This window comes from Alexandromys fortis, unplaced genomic scaffold, assembly GCF_014885135.2.
Source record: "Alexandromys fortis isolate MF-2015 unplaced genomic scaffold, M_Fortis_MF-2015_v1.1 scaffold_38, whole genome shotgun sequence".
Lineage (NCBI taxonomy): Eukaryota > Metazoa > Chordata > Mammalia > Rodentia > Cricetidae > Alexandromys > Alexandromys fortis.
In genome coordinates, this window is record NW_026067916.1 from 10,762,519 (window position 1) to 10,778,735 (window position 16,217).

At 38.4% G+C, this 16,217-nt stretch overlaps 1 protein-coding gene across 2 annotated transcripts in view; it reads left to right on the plus strand.

Moving 5' to 3' along the window:
- Magi2 (membrane associated guanylate kinase, WW and PDZ domain containing 2) overlaps nt 1-16,217 on the plus strand; it is a 1,234,898-nt gene that overhangs the window by 366,554 nt on the left and 852,127 nt on the right. For both annotated transcript variants that reach the window (XM_050139790.1, XM_050139791.1), the window contains exon 2: nt 1,450-1,566. In XM_050139790.1, the coding sequence (XP_049995747.1) occupies nt 1,450-1,566 (117 nt within the window). The remainder of the gene's footprint in view (nt 1-1,449; nt 1,567-16,217) is intronic.

Below are 16,217 nucleotides of genomic sequence, written 5' to 3' on the forward strand. Positions count from 1 at the left end.
TATATATATATGGATATAAGAATCTGTTATAGTGGCTTACAAGCTGTGGTCTGGCTCGTCCAACAATGGCTATCTCCCAACAGAAAATCCAAAATGCCTGCAGTTGTTCAGCCCACAAGTCTGATTGTGTCTTACCTCATAATTCCAAAGAAGTAGTCTCTAATGCCAGTGACACAAGAAAGAGCTTCCTTCTTCCATGTCCTTTTCAGATGTTGCCACCAGAAAGTATGGTTCATTTAAGGTGGATCTTTCCACCTCAAAAGATCTGGATTCAGGATAGGTCTTCCCAAGTAAATAGATTTAATTAAGAAAATCACCTTCAGAGGTGTACCCTGAGTCAGTTGTCGATGTAGTCAAATTGTCAATCAAGAACTGCAGTTGCATTTCATTGACTTGAATATTAGTGCTGGAAAAGATAAGAGTTTATGGTATTCTTGCTTATATTTTAGTTTTAAATAAAACAATTATTTTTTATTATGTGTGTGTGTGTGTGCCTGCATGAGACTGTGTGAGCCACATGTGTGCAAGAGCATATGGAGTCAGTTGTGGATAACGTGTGTACTGAGAACCAAACCTGGGTCCTTCACGAGAGCAGTGACCTTTCTCTTAGCTGCCGACTATCTCGAGATGCCCCAGCATTCTGTTTTTTAATTTAGTCTCTACAGTTTGGAACTAGAAAGACTCTTAAGATTAATATTCATAATTTAATAAATTTATCATTAATTTAAACTTAATGCTTTTCCCAGGCATACTCTACTTTTTCTTTAAATTATAGTACCAAACATACTTCAATTATTTGATGACCATGAAGAAAAGCCATTCAAACTTTACTTCTCACTAAAACTTTGGCACATATATTACATAACAGAGGAATCATTTTGATTTATTTCATGGAGGGAAGAAAATCATCAATATTTATGTAGCCATTTTTCTTTCAACTCTTTACATCACTTTATTTCCATAGTAACCTTAAAGAACTTGAAAGTTTTCTCAAACTCAGAGGACATTTGCTGAGTAAATAAGCCAGTAACAAAGGTTAAATATTGTATGGCCCCCTTCTTTGTGATGCCTGCAGCAATCTCATACAAGGAAATGAAATTAAAATGGTGATTAGTTGTGTTTATGGGAAAAAGAAATGGAATTGAAGAAATAAATAACTTTTAGCTCTGTAATGAGATACATTATGGATAATTCAATGATAGATCAGTAGTAACTAATACTCTATGAATATAAAAACTACACTTTAAGTGAAAAGTAAAGCTATTCACAAATTACTGGGTATGGACATGGAAGGCAGACTACTTTGTTATGGTAACAAATGCCTTAGACATCAAAAGACTGACTAGAAATTATTCATCTTTTATATGTTTTGAATGTATTTATAATAGAATCAAGTTGCATGCTTATTTATGTCTTGAAATCTTTTACAAAGAAACTTTATTATTTTAGGAGGAATTGTTGATAAGGATCTTCGTCACTACCTCAACTTAAGATTTCAGAAGGGTTCTGTTGACCACGAACTTCAGCAAATCATCCGTGACAACCTCTACCTCCGCACGGTGCCATGTGAGTACCAGGGCCCACATCCTTTTCTTTCTGTGATAAGCAGAGAACTGCTCAGCTATCTGCTTATTATTCATTTAAAAGAAAAATATTGTCATGTAGACATTTTATGGACAGTTGACATTGGAATCAGATTTGAGATATGGAACTGCAATTGCAAAAACTTTTAACTGTGGTTTTGTGGTGTATAATAAAATCCTACAGGGATGTGTGGTATTTATGCTCATGTTAGTATTGATCATAGTGATTCTAGGCCTGATCTTCAGTATTCTTGAGTCATGACTGAGGTAGAACTTCACACCAGGAGCCAGGAGACTACAAATTCCTTGGCCGAAGCCATTATGAGCAGAATCCGTGGCTGATTTTGTACCAGGGAATCTTCTGACTATAATAACAATACTATGAAAAACAAACAGCATATTCCACTACTCTCTGGGAACTGGTGATGATATACACCAACTTAGACTTCTGTGTGCAGTTTCTAACAATTTCTTTAAAAGAGAAGACCATGTAAATTCACACAATTTGTAAAACAACTTCTGAGTCCCTGCTCCTGCCTTTTTGACATTCCCCTATTAATGGAAAGAAAAAGGAATCCCAGCTCAATCCTAGACCCTGGGTAGGTACCAAAATCCACTTTCTTCAAGTGAAATATTTTAACTGCCACAACCCTATCCACACTATAGAAATACAGATGTGTTGGTGCATGTATGGGTTTCATTGAGTCAGATCCTAAACATTAATAAACTAAAAACTAAGAGCTCTGATGCGTTATCATTACAAGGAATCTTTGATTAGAATAAATTAAACAAGACAAAAAAATTGATACATAGAGTTGAATCGCTAACATTTCGAAAGTGATACAAATGAAAACTTCTATTAAAATATTGAAACACACCATAATGTGAAGGTAGAGCAGTAACCACCGGGGGTTTCCATCTCTGGGGATGTGTGGGATGTTGTCATCATCAGTCGGTACCAAATGGTCATCAGAATATTGTCATAGTATATTTACCATCCATTACTAAGCAAGAATACTTGATAGTTTTATCTTGTTGGTCAAAGCGATTCCTATTCAATGCATGTCTGTAAGTGAGTAGACACAGGACTCTTGCTGTGAACCTGCATGCTGAGAAAGCATACTCTCAAACACGTGAGTTTGACATCTCGTGATGGGCAGAAGACGGATTGAAGAGACTGAACTGCGTATAAGGTGATGGATGGACGCCCTTTTGAAGCCCTGATGCTGTCGGTGTATCTAGGCAAATTTATCTTTTGTGGCACGAAAGAGAGGAGAACTAAATAAAACAGTACAGGCACTCTGTTATGTTTCAAAGCGGAACGCGTTAGATAAGAAGCTGACATTCAGGGCTTGTCGTCCTTGCTAGCACGGCCCCATAAAGAAGAAACTCTTAATTAAATATGACGATAATGGGAGGAATTTTGCATTAGCTAATTAACTTTTAAAGCATCTTTCTTTAGTATACCAAGGAAGGACTATGAAGGAAAAATAAATATAAGGGTAAAAGACAGCATTTATTAGTAAACCTAGAGAGCTTCAAGATGTGATTCTGGTTCAAGGTCATGAATTCAATTAGAAGTCTTGAGCAATGCCTGTAAAGGAGATCATTAGAAACTCAAGGGATCTAAATATTATCAGGAAACAATTGCTCTTTGATTTTGCAGCCACCATTCCTAATAGCCAATTTCAATAACAGCATTCTCTTTCAGTGCTTTTAATTTGACATAATAGTGAAAAAACATCTGATATAAAGATGATTCCGATTTATACTATTAAAAACGCTTTCACGCCAAGGAGCCAGTCCTGAACAATCTGTCTCCTTTACTCATTATATCTTTTAATGAAGTATTCAGTCATTCTCAGAGAGTATGCAATAAAATTTGCCAGTAGTATAAAACGTACTACCATTGCTTAGGAACTTTCCGAGTATATGCAGCCCATCATGGCATTCATTCGTTAATCTCATTTCCTATACATCCTCCTGGGTCGATAAAGTCTTATTATTTGATGAACCGACCACACGGAAAGGAAAATATGCTAAGAATTATATCATGGCTCCTATACATACATATATCAATGTGAATACGGTCGCCTCTTGTTTAATCAAGCAGTGGCACTAGAAATTTGTCCTTGGTAAGTGCATAGACACAAAAGCGTAATCAATTTTTGATCGTGTGGATGGAGTGAGTAGTTTTCTTCACAAAACTGGATCTAACTCAGCAACTGTAGCTCCTCCATGGATCGCCCCAACAAGTGCAACTAGGAGAAAAGAAGAGGCAAATCCTGGATCTGAACTCAAATTCTAGAGCTCAGTGCTCAGCACGTGTGTAAGAGCCCTAGAATTTTGGGTCCACACATCCCCATGTCCACATACACCAGACTTAATGAAAGGCAGTTGTAAGTATTGACCTCTGTATAGACATCTTAAAAAGGTCTGTGTCCAGCTATGGCCACGTTAGCTAATCAAGGGAAGGAGGGCGGGAAATCTAGGTCTCTACTGGCCTTTAACTGGAAATAATATAAAATCTTATGAATTGGTTTGCATAATCAAGGGTTGATTACATTTAGCCTTTTGAGTTAGTTTTCTTAGAACTTTATCTCGGAATTGCTAAGAAAGTTAATTTAAACAGCTGTATCTCAGCCGGGCGGTGGTGGCGCCACGCTTTCATTCCCAGCACTCGGAGAGGCAGAGGCAGACTCTTGACCTCTGTGAGTTCAAGGCCAGCTAGTTCCAAGACAGGCTCCAAAGCTACAGAGAAACCCTGTCTTGAAAACAAAAACAAAAACAAACAAAAACAAACAAACAAAACAAAAACAAAAGCTGTCTCTCTAGTCGTGGAGGCATAATGATTTTTTTACATACAGTATGTGGAGCCCTAAACTATTGCAGGCATCATGTTTGCTGGCGTCAATTCACTATTCTTTCTGATCCAGGCACACAGGAAAGATCTTCACAAACTGTGCCTCTCCTTGTGTAGAGCCCAATGCAGTCTCAATGTTCTTACATTGAAGACATTCCCTAAGTGTTTCATGTTGTTTATTATACAACTAATAGAGGGAAGTGTAAGGTTTTAGGGAGCCCTGGCTACTGAATGTGAAAAATAATTGCTTTTAAATGGAGACTACAAACCAATTTCCTAGTATTAAATTTCTGTTTTAAGGATTCTACGTGAGGGAACTTAAGTAGACGTGGGGAAAATATGAGTAGACAAGCCTGTGGTGGCTTAGACTGAGATGAGGAGTAAATAAAGAAATGCAAACTAATAAAGAAAGTAAGAATTTAGAGCATCTGTCACACAGAATGTCAATTACTCTGATGGTGTATAAAGGGCAGTTTGAAAAGCTCTGACTTACCAGTATTTATTAGAAGGTGCACGGAGTCGTTTCATCTCAGTATATTAAATTACAGAGCTAAGTCAGCAGCTATACCTGAGACAGTGTAGATACACAAGTATATATGGAAGTTTGGAAAACAAATTCTCCAAAGTGTTGGATTCATTTCCTAATGGTTGGAGAAAACAGAGTTTACTTGTTTTTTTAATATTCTACCGGGCATGATATTGTATATATTTAACTTTGAGACTAACCAACCACAGTTAATCTCACTATGCTTCTTAATTAAGAGTAAAATGATCAGTACAATTTATTGATAACACTTGGGTCCTTTCCCTCCTTGACGTTCATTAGGCACAGCTGTTGTCCGAGCACGACAGCAGCAGGAGGGTGTGGAGAATGGCTTTACGGACCGACTCTTAAAGCTACAAAATGAACTGGGAGCTATCTATGGCTCCAGCGCTCTCTCAAGATAACACGGCCATTTGTTGAGAGGGTTTCAATGGGAAATAGCTTCAATGGATTTAAAGAGTAGAATACTAATATACGCCAGGTAAAAGACAAATCAATAAAGCTAAAGTAAAGACTATTACATAAAACCAAATATGATGTAAAACATAGACTTAAAATATGAAAGAAAATACTATCTGGAAGATTGTATTGAGGCTTAAATCACACTGATGTTTTCATATATTTACGTGGCTTAAGTTTGTAAAGCAATTGTCAAGGCTAAAATTGTAAGAGTCTACGTTGATGAGTCTTAGCTGAGACAATACGAACAATATTGGAACAGATATATGATAAATATTACTTGAAGTATAGTTTGATTAAAATTCAAGGGAATTGGATGTTTCCACCAATATGCTTGCATGTCTTGCCATTGTTCAACTTGCCACATAATGATCAGTCCTAACCTATTGAAAGATATGCAGCGAACTTAGTTAGATTCATGGTCATTTCAACTAAATGAAATTCTATTCACTGAAAAATGATGATCCTGTCTTTTTGGTAATTAACTTTTAAGATGGTATCACTAGCCTATCTTACTTCGTGTGTAAAAATGTCTCTTTACAATATAGACTAGGAATAATAGAAACTATTTTCATCAACGTAGACCCTCGGACCAGAAGTTGCCTTTAGAGTGTGAATCATATTCCTTCACAACAATTTCAGATTAACTTGCCAGCCTTTTGTTCTTTGAAAATGAACTTGATTTTTAAAAAGAGACTAATTATATTTGGCACTAAATATTAAAAATGAGTATTATTGCTGAATAAACATGCTTATCAACACCTGGGACCAAAAGGGAAGACAATCTATAAACAAATGCATTGTGGAATATTAGTTTAAAATATGTTCTAGTCATTTATGTTGTGGAACATTTGTTTAATGATGCAAAGATGTGTTGCATTCTTTCATGTTGCATTTGTGTAACTCTGTGAAGCTGTTACTGTGCCCGCCTATAGCACCTGATCAGTGTAGTAAAGAACTGGACAGTCAATATCTAGACAGTAGAGGGCTAGGCGGATCTGCCAGACAGAGAGCAGAAAGAGCAGGAGAACTCTAGCAAAGAGTAGAGTGAAAAAAGAAGGCAAGGAGGATGCCAAGGGCCAGCCACACAGCCACAAAGCCACACAGCCACAAAGCCACACAGCCACACAGCCACAGTCATACAACCACACAGCCACACAATCATACAACCATACAGCTACACAGCCACGCAGCCACACAGTCATACAACCATACAGCTACACAGCCACACAGTCATACAACCACACAGCTACACAGTCACACAATCTCACAACCACAGAGCCAGCCATGGAGTAAAAAGGAAAAAATATTTAGAACAAAGAAAGGTAAAAAGTCCAGAAGTAAAATGTAGTTCTAGAGAAACGAGATAATTTATGCTAGAAAAGCTGGCTAGAAACACGCCAAGCAAAACCAGGAATTCATAAGTAGGAATAAGTCTCCATGTATTTATTTGGGAGCTGGGTGGCAGGCCCCCAAAGAGTTAAAAAAAAAACTACACATATCAAGCAGATTTCTTGAGAAGTTAAAATTCTGTCCTGGAAGTCTCAGTGGCAAAGGAGAAATTTCAAGGGTTCTGTGTAGTAGCAGATGCTGCAAAGCAACTGTTCGTTTTCTCTCAGATGGACCTCTTTGTGGTGTGTTTATTAATATTATGATTTTACAGAAAGGTGGATTAAGCTTAATCACCTTTTTTCTGAGAATATAAAGATTTAGTCAGATGGCATATGCATAAAAGTATTTGTGTGTGTTTTGTGAGGCTTTGTGAGCAGATATGTCGGTGATGACAAAGAAAACTCATAATTCCATTCAAACTCCTAAGGAAGCAGTGACTTTACTGGAGTTGCTTACAGGATCCTGGACCACTCACCTGCAGCTACATCAGAGACATAAGCTCTAGCATGGATGATGAGTCTCTGACGCTGCATCCTCGAAGGCAGCCCAAGTGGATAGGCTCTCCTTCCCAGTTATTGCCACTGCGTATATAGTTTCTGGCAGAGCAGTTATGGACCTTGACACTTCAGTTCTGTTCTGAATCTTAAAAGTTTAGTTTCTGCTCTTAGTTTCTGAGTCTAAGGGATATGTTTTCTCCCACCATATGGGGAATACTTAATATTTAATAAGCAGAAACAGTCTTACATATCAATTACACTTTTTTCTTGTCATTGCAAAAAAAACCAAATATGTCTTGGTTAGACTGTAAATAATTGACTTGAGAGAATGGTGTACACGTGAGAAATTCATCGTTTAATTGAATTAAATCATTTAATTTAATTATTAGATTCAGATTCTTACCTGGAATTTGAAGTCAAGGAATGTTAGAAATGATTACATTGACTTCTCCATTTGACACCACAAGTCTTCAGTGTTAAAACAGAGGAATACATCTAACACAAAAGAAAAGCAGTCAACACTAAGAGTGGAGTTTTACCGATTATCCCAACCACATAAATTTCCATTTGTATTGACTCCATTGATTTTTTTCCTTTACTCTAATCTGACTTTTTCATGTGGTTTGCCTTTGTCTCTATTGTAATTATAAGAGAGAGAGAGAGACAGAGAGAGAGAGAGAGAGACAGAGAGAGACAGAGACAGAGACAGACACACACAGAGAGAGAGAGAGAGAGAGAGAGAGAGAGAGAGAGAGAGAGAGAGAGAGAGAGAGTTAAGACTATTAAGTCCGATCAATCTAAAATTTCATCATCAGTGATTTGAACCAGGTTACGAGGTAATCATGTAAGTAGCTCAGGAGGCAGGCAAAACCTGAAGGCTACGGAGTGCAGTTGGACCATCAGCATCTACTACAGACACACTTGGATGAGATGGTGGTTAACAAGGAGATCCTGGTTCCAGTCAAGCGCAGTAGTCGACAGTTATCTGTACATTACAAGTTAGCATTGCAGATGCATAGTAAGGAGAAGAAACCTTCGCTTTTATCTGCTTGTCATCATGGAGCTATGGGGGAAAACTCACCTCAGAACCAGGGCCATTGGTTGTAGAGGTTCTGCTACTCACTACCCATGAGGCCTTGGTCAAGGTTTTATTTAGCTTTTGTGCCTGGAAGGAGGGAGGTAATCGGCTGAAATGAAGTGAAACGGTTCTTTCTCATTCATCTAAAATTCTGCAGTTTTCAGATTCTGCTGACTTGCTTTGTCATTATTCAAATCCGTTCCTCCAACGGACTAAATTATTCCGAGGATGGAACGCCGGTGATATGAAGCAGGTGTAAACAGCTCATGGAAGCTAAAAGTATATCAAATGCAGCAGCCACTTCAGGGAAAAATAAAGAATGAGGTTTAGATTAAGTGCCTTTCCGGATTAAAAACCAGTGGTGCGTGTACTTTCAAATTTTTCTATGAATGTCAAGTTAAAGATACCATCATAACTCTGGTGTCCCCTGAAATTTACCTTCACTATTCACGAAACTCTGAAACCTGGTCCAGTCTCGGTAAATGGATAAGAAAATAAACATAATGAGAATTACAATTTTTAAAAATTGCTCCCTTCCTTAGCATGTGGAATGAGTTGAGTTGTGACTTAAAGACTTCTGAACCATGAGGTATATCATTCTGAAAATATGATTGCTGTACTTGTGATAAGATGTTTAACATGGAATATAGCATCTTCTAATGTTGAGCCTTCTAAAATGTCACTCGTGTGACTGAATAGCCCTGTTGGGAGGGCCAGATGGGATCAAGCTAGTAGGCGACCAAATCAATGCTTAGTGCAGTCAACGATTTCACAGCACAAATGAAGAGTTTAGGAAAGTCTGTAGGGCTTCTCACCTGGCGTAATTAAAAGTTAAGTCTGATGTAGGATCAACAATTGATTCAATTAAAGACTTCACAAGGATTCTACCTTTTCAGGCTAGTCAGAATGGAGAACTGGAGTGCTTCCCAGCTTCTATTCAGCCAGGTAAAGTAGCCTTCTTACTTTACCTATGCAAGGACCAGCTTTCAGAGAAGCTGCTTTTTCCACAAATAAGTCACCAAATGTGTGTGCAAGTTCCACTGGAGGAAAGACAGCTTTTAGTCCTGCACAACGCACGGTGACTACTACCCCTAAGCTTTTTCCCCAAAGACAAAATAGAAGCAGATCCAACCTGTGTGTCTCTGTCCTCCCATTTTAGGTAGAATTCTCGCTGGCATCATCTGATTAGCTGACAGCGATGAAAAGCTATGCAGCTGGAGGCCCCTGAGAAGGGAAATAGATACATATCCTGAGTAAATTGGGAGCAGGGGGAGGTGAAGGAGAGCGGGGAGGAGAACATGAGGGAACAGGGTGGTCAAGCTGGGGAAAGGACAGAGATGGAGAGCTAGGAAAGAGATATCTTGATAGAGAGAGCCTTTATGGCCTTACGGAGAAATCTGGTGCTAGAGAAACTGCGAAGGATCCACAGGGAGGACCCCAGCTAAGACTCCTAGCAATAGTGGAGAGGGTGCCTAAATTGGCCTTGCCCTGTAATCAGATTGATGTCTGCCCTAGCCGTCATCATAGAACCTTCATCCAGTAACTGATAAGAAGCAGATGCAGAGATCCATGGCCAAGCACGGGGCCAAGCTCCTGAAGTACAAAGAGAGGGCAGAGGGATTATATGAGCAAAGGGGTCAAGATCATGATGGGTAAATCCACAGAGACAGCTGACTTGAGATAGTGGGAGCTTACTGATTATGGGCTGATAGCTGGAAATCCTGCATAGGACCAAATTAGGTCCTCTGAAAGTGAGTGACAGTTCTGGGGCTTGGGCAGTCGGTGGGGCCACTGGCAGTAGAACCAGGATTTATCCGCAGTGCACGACCTAGCTTTTTGGAGCCCATTCCCTATGGAGGGCTACCTTGCTCAATTAGCCTTGTTACTGCGGGGAGGGACCTGGTCCTGCCTCAACCTGATCTGCCAGACTTTGTTGACTCTCAATGGGAAACCTTACCCTATCTGAGGAGTGGATGGGGGATTTCAAGAGGGAGGAAGGTAGATGGGGGAAGCAGGAGGAGGGGAGGGAGGGGAAACTGTGGTTGGTAAATAAAATGAAATAAAAGACTTTCAAATAAAAACTTTAAAAAAAGAAAAACTATGCAGGTGATTAAGGGATATTCATAGCTCCAGGAATCTTAGATTTCATATCCTGAATCCAATGCAAGGAAGGTTTTCCCACTCTGAAAAGACCCTCCTAATAGGCCATTAACCAATTAAGTTCTAAATTGTTCATGTCATTGCCAGAAATATTAAAGTATAAGCTATTTATTGGAAAAGAAACATTTTAACTGATACATATTTCATTCTTTATTAATATAGGAAGAGAATAAATGCATAAAATAATCTATACAATCTAACAGCTTTTTAATTGTATAAACTTTGATTAAAATACTTAGCTTTATAAACTTTAATACTCTAAATTTTTCCATACATTTGTAGTGATGTAAAACTTTATAAGTAGGCATTATGTAGCTCCTAGTTTCCCACATTAGAATGTCTCATTCTAAGTTCAAAAGCATTTCTTTTGTAAATCATGGTCAGAGTGACAGACAGTGGAAAGAAGAGAGGAATTAACATTAACGCACACCAAACACCTATGTACAGGCATGTTGTCTAATTTCACTTAGCAAAACGAACTGTCCTCATGAGCAAACTTATTCTTGGAGAGCTCATGTACCCTTCTCTAAATCACACAGCTAGTAAATACATGAGAAGCTTTTGAGTCTTTTCTGTCCTATACCGAGAGCCATCTTTTGGATGGATAATGTTATGTCTTCAAAGATTATAGCTCTGACTCCTATAGTTGAGCCAGAACACTGAGCCAGGACTCCGATGGGATATTTATCAATACTGATTAATATTGACATGAAAGCACTAAGTTATCTGAAAAAGAACTAAACTCTGCAGAGTTTATGGATTGCTCATATCTGAATGGCCGCTCTCCAGTCACCTCGGCAATATTGTTAACGCAAAGTGTCAAGGCTTATTAGGATATTGTTCAACAGTGGCATGAATTTTCCCATTCTCATTAGGAGGACAGCAAAACAGAAACAACGGGGATGTTTGTTCAGAGCTCCTGAAACGCCTCTTCTTTAGAATTAAAAGATGACTCTTAGTCTCGGCATGGCTCCCTCTGCACTGGCTCAGCCGCCACCTGGGGTTCCCTATAACAGCACTTCAGAACTGGCAACTCCCCTAACTCTCCTTGGCTACCGTCCTATACTGATGCAAGTTGCTCATTCCTTTCATTAGAAACACATAGACCTGATCAATATAATTTTTCCTCTAGCCTATGTATCTCGGTTAATATCCCAATGTTGGCTTTAAGGTTTCAAATTCATATGCACACAGGCAATGGTGTCCAGTGAACAACTTCGACCGCTGAGAACCCGGCGAGTGTGCAGCCAAGCATAGCTGTTGCCAAGCTTTGATTCTCTTTTTTTCTGTTTTCCTTGATTCCACAAAGTAAACCAGTATAAATAGTATGTCGTGCAAGTTTAAGATTAGGAAATAAAACAGTTCGAGGTATTTTAATGTGGAAGAGGGTTAGGGAATGGTTGTTTAGAAAATGGCTAGAGTAACAAGAGAAGGTGGAGACTAGGAACTATTCCCCTCGGGTGCTAACCACAGAGAAAGGTGGGGCTCTGTTGGAACATCGGGTAAGGTCCAGAAACCTGGGCCAAGAGCAACGTCACCACTATGGCTCCAATTACCCCAATACTTCTTGAGGACTACGAGACTTTGGAATGGAGCCCGACCTTCTTGTTGAAAACATCCCTGATAGTTTCAAACATTTGAATGCGTTTCTTTTTCACAACTCCCTAGACATATAAACATAGTGATGTATCTTCATTTTATTATGGGTTGAAGACTAGTTTTTACATTCGTGTTTTAGTCGTCTGTAGGTTAAGGCTTTAAAATATCAGACTCAGAGTGTTTGTTAAGGCATTCCCCTTTTCTCCCTACACTAAGTCTCCTGATGATTTTATTATGGTAGCTGATTACAGGCTACCGTAGAGATGCTTATGTTCTTTCGAATGTGAGAATACTCATGCAGTATCAGTGCATTCTGGAACTGCCCTGCTCGACTTACAGAATGAGACATTTTAAATGTGTGTTGGAGCCTTGTTCATTTTTATTCACAATTTTATTATTTGAACATATGAATGTGACACTAATAAAACTGAGTTCATAATTATATTTCTCACATGAGAAATCAATTGACAAAAATGCTTTCGGAACATCATTTAAATTTGGAGCAAGAAAAGGAATCTTAATTAAAATTGAGGAGTTGAATATATTATTTGAAGCACCACAGAAAATTGATTACACTTGGGAAGGAGCAAGATGCTTTAGCACTGAGTGGAACAATCTCTGTGATCACAGGTCAACCTCGGCAGCTTCTTGTGGGTCCCAAAATCATGTCTGTGTCTCAAAGTTCATTAGGGAACTATGCTATAAGTCTTTGGGAAGACTACTTAAATACACAAACAAGTAATGTTCATGGACTTGAAAAGCTTGTATTTAAGTCAGAATGTTTACACAGTCATGGTGTGGTGAAAGACATCTGGCTCTTCAGTATATACAAACAAATAATACAACTTCAATTATCTCCCAGGCTCAGAGCTACTCTTTTTATGAATATGATAATCTTCATAAAAACTTACCTTCAAAATTCATCAGTTGTTAAAAAGTTGTGGTTGTCATTATAAACTGGCATAAACGTACTTAGCAACTTGTTAAACTTATAGAGATTAAAATGCCTAAACTTTTATATTTTATAATTATTTTTATTTAGTTTTGGTAGCACTGAGAGCTACTAAAAACATGTGACTGACTGGATACAGGGAATGTGAATGATTGTGGTACCCTCTCTAGGGGGTTTATTCAAATCTTGGCAAACTAGATATCATTATTTCATTTAGACTGAGCAAATAGAATATGTACAACGAAGGAAGGTAATATATCTACTTTCTACCATAGCTGAGACTGACAATTACCCTCACAGCGTAGGTGATATTTATTAAGACTAAGTTACTTCATGTTTGCTTAGAAATACTGGCTAGGCTGCTAGACTTGGTTGAGGTGTGTTTTTGAGCATCTTTTGTCTAATGGAGTATTTTGAAAGATAGAGTTTTACTTTTGTTTAATTGAGCCGTACAAATCCAGCTTTATAAACTTGTGTCAACTCTTCTGTCGTACATTTGCATTCCAGACTTCTTTCACTTTGGTAATTGGAATGCAGATTTTTAACCTACAATAATTTGGATTCTCCAAATTCTATGGGATAAATATTCAGACTAGGAATGGTTGTTTCTCAGTGGAACTTAAATAAAAAAATACATTCCAAGATGATTCCTAAAAGATGTGTTTATTGGCCCATGCATGCATGTTTCCAAAAAGGCCTGCAGCTGTATCAAGCATACAGGACAAGCTAAGTTTGTGGCCACAGATCATATAGTTTATAATTAATGAAATCAGAGGACAAACAATACTACATTTGTGTAACATTTCTAATCACATGTTTTAATATTTTTGAGAGACATATCTGTTTGGACATGGATTATAGATATAAGCACATAAATTTTCAACCATTTACAATATGACCTTTATATGTAAAGGGCATGTTTATATGTGTACATATGTGTCTTTATAAATGTAAGATAATATGACATATGCAATAACTGTGAAACTGGATGATCTTTATAATGTTACAGATTGAAACTAACTTAGCTCTAAATCACATGCAGAAGCCAAAAGCATAGAACATTTTTTTTCTTTATTTTTTTTGTTTATTTTTTTTTCAGTTGTTGAAAAAAAAATTTCCGCCTCCTCCCCATTTCCCATTTTCCTCCCCCTCCTCCCCACATTGTTCCATCCCCCACTCCCTCCCTCTCCTCCTCCCCCCCACTCCATTTTTAAAACCCAGTGTGAGTTTTTAAAATACCTATCTTCCCCAACCTGAAGAAATATAGAGGTTTTTTTTATTTATTTCATTTTTCACATTTTCTTTATTACTTCTTTGAGAATTTTAAGTTTCAATCAATGTTGTTTGATACAATTCAGTCCTTAAGTCTTCCAAGATCTGCCCTGTTCTCTATCTGTTGTTGCTTACTTTTTTGAGACAGGATTTCTCTCTGTAACAGCCCTGGCTTCCCCGGAACTCACTCTGTGGACCAGACTGGCTTCGATTTCTCAGTGATCTGCCTGTCTCTGCCTCACAAGTGCTGGGGATTGAAGGTGTGTGCTACCGCCGCCTGGGTCCCATTAAAAAAATTCAAAACCCATTTGTGCTGCCCAGATATACCTGGATGTGTGATCTTCCACTGGTGCATAATCCCCTCACTAGGAGATCCACTCCCCCTTTCCCACCCGCTGACATTGCCCAGTAACTCCATACCTAGGGACGGAATCCATTGCCCAACTCTCTTCTGGCTGGGATTCGGTGCCGGTTGGGCACACACAGATTTCACACATGCTGTCACAACCATTGTGAATTCGTATGTCCCGATGCCTTATGGTGTGCTAAAGACGTTGTTTCCTTGTAGGTATCTATTGCCTCTGGCTCTCACACCCTTTCTCCCCCTCTTCTGCATCGATCCCTGGAGCCTTAAGAAGGGAGATGTGATATACACAATCCCTGCAGGGCTGTGCATGATGTGCATGCCATAGTCTCTTATTCTCTCCTTGGGCAGTTGACTTTGTTCATAGACATCTACTGCAAATAGAAGCTTTTCAGATGAAGTTGAGAGAAGCATTGATGTATGTATTTGGTAAGCACTTAGGAATCGGATTAATACGATGTCCATTGAGCAGCATCACGGTAGGAGGTTCTCCCCTAAGGCCTCTAACTAGTTTGCTGTAGGTTCTTGGCCTGATAATGGTGCCATGTATTGATTTCATCTTGAGGAATTTAAATCCCGTCAGAAAGTTTGATTATCACCATAATGCTTATGCCACTATTGTAACATTGGACATATCTTACCAAGCCAATCGTTGCAGTTTGGTATGATTTATGACTACTTTTCTTCTATTGTTTTTATAACACCTTCCAGCACTATAAAAGCCTGCAAGAAGGTATGAACTATTTCATCATGTTCTGTAACTGTCTAGTTCTGGAGAGTATCTGAGAGCTAGGATTGCCATAGTCTATGATCTTTGAAGGTCTATTATTTTTATCTATCTCCTATTAGTTTATTTTTCTGTGATTTCTGTGCATTATATTAATATTACGGTGCAGATATCACATAAAACAAAAGTTAGAATTTAGTTCATTTTTGTTGTTATTTTTAAAATTATGAGCACTGTAAAAGCTACAGCCACCAGGCCAAACAACCTCAGACTAAAGGCAATTTTTAAATCAACTCTGGAACCCAAGTTCAGTTGAATAGGTGAAAGGGCTCTAAGGATATTGTAGGTGAGACCAGGTGAATAAGCCTAGGAGTCAGCAATGGTCTGAGAGCAGAGCTGGAGTCCCTATGTCCCAAGGAATTAATTAACTTAACATTTAAAAATGGTTGTACAGGACCTTAGACATGGATAGCTGATGCTGAGAGAGACACATATTTACTTTGTAACATACTTAATCTTGTGTGGGACAAAAATCACCAAATAACATAACAGAGGAACCTTGTATTTAACTCATAATAAGCATATGAAAAAAAAAGTTCAACCTCACTATAGTCCCATCAGGGAAGTAAGTACAAGTTAAAACTACAGTGAGATCTCGTTATATTCCAGCCAGAGTATCAAATAACAACATATGCAGGGAAGGATGTGGACAAAACAGAATCTTACA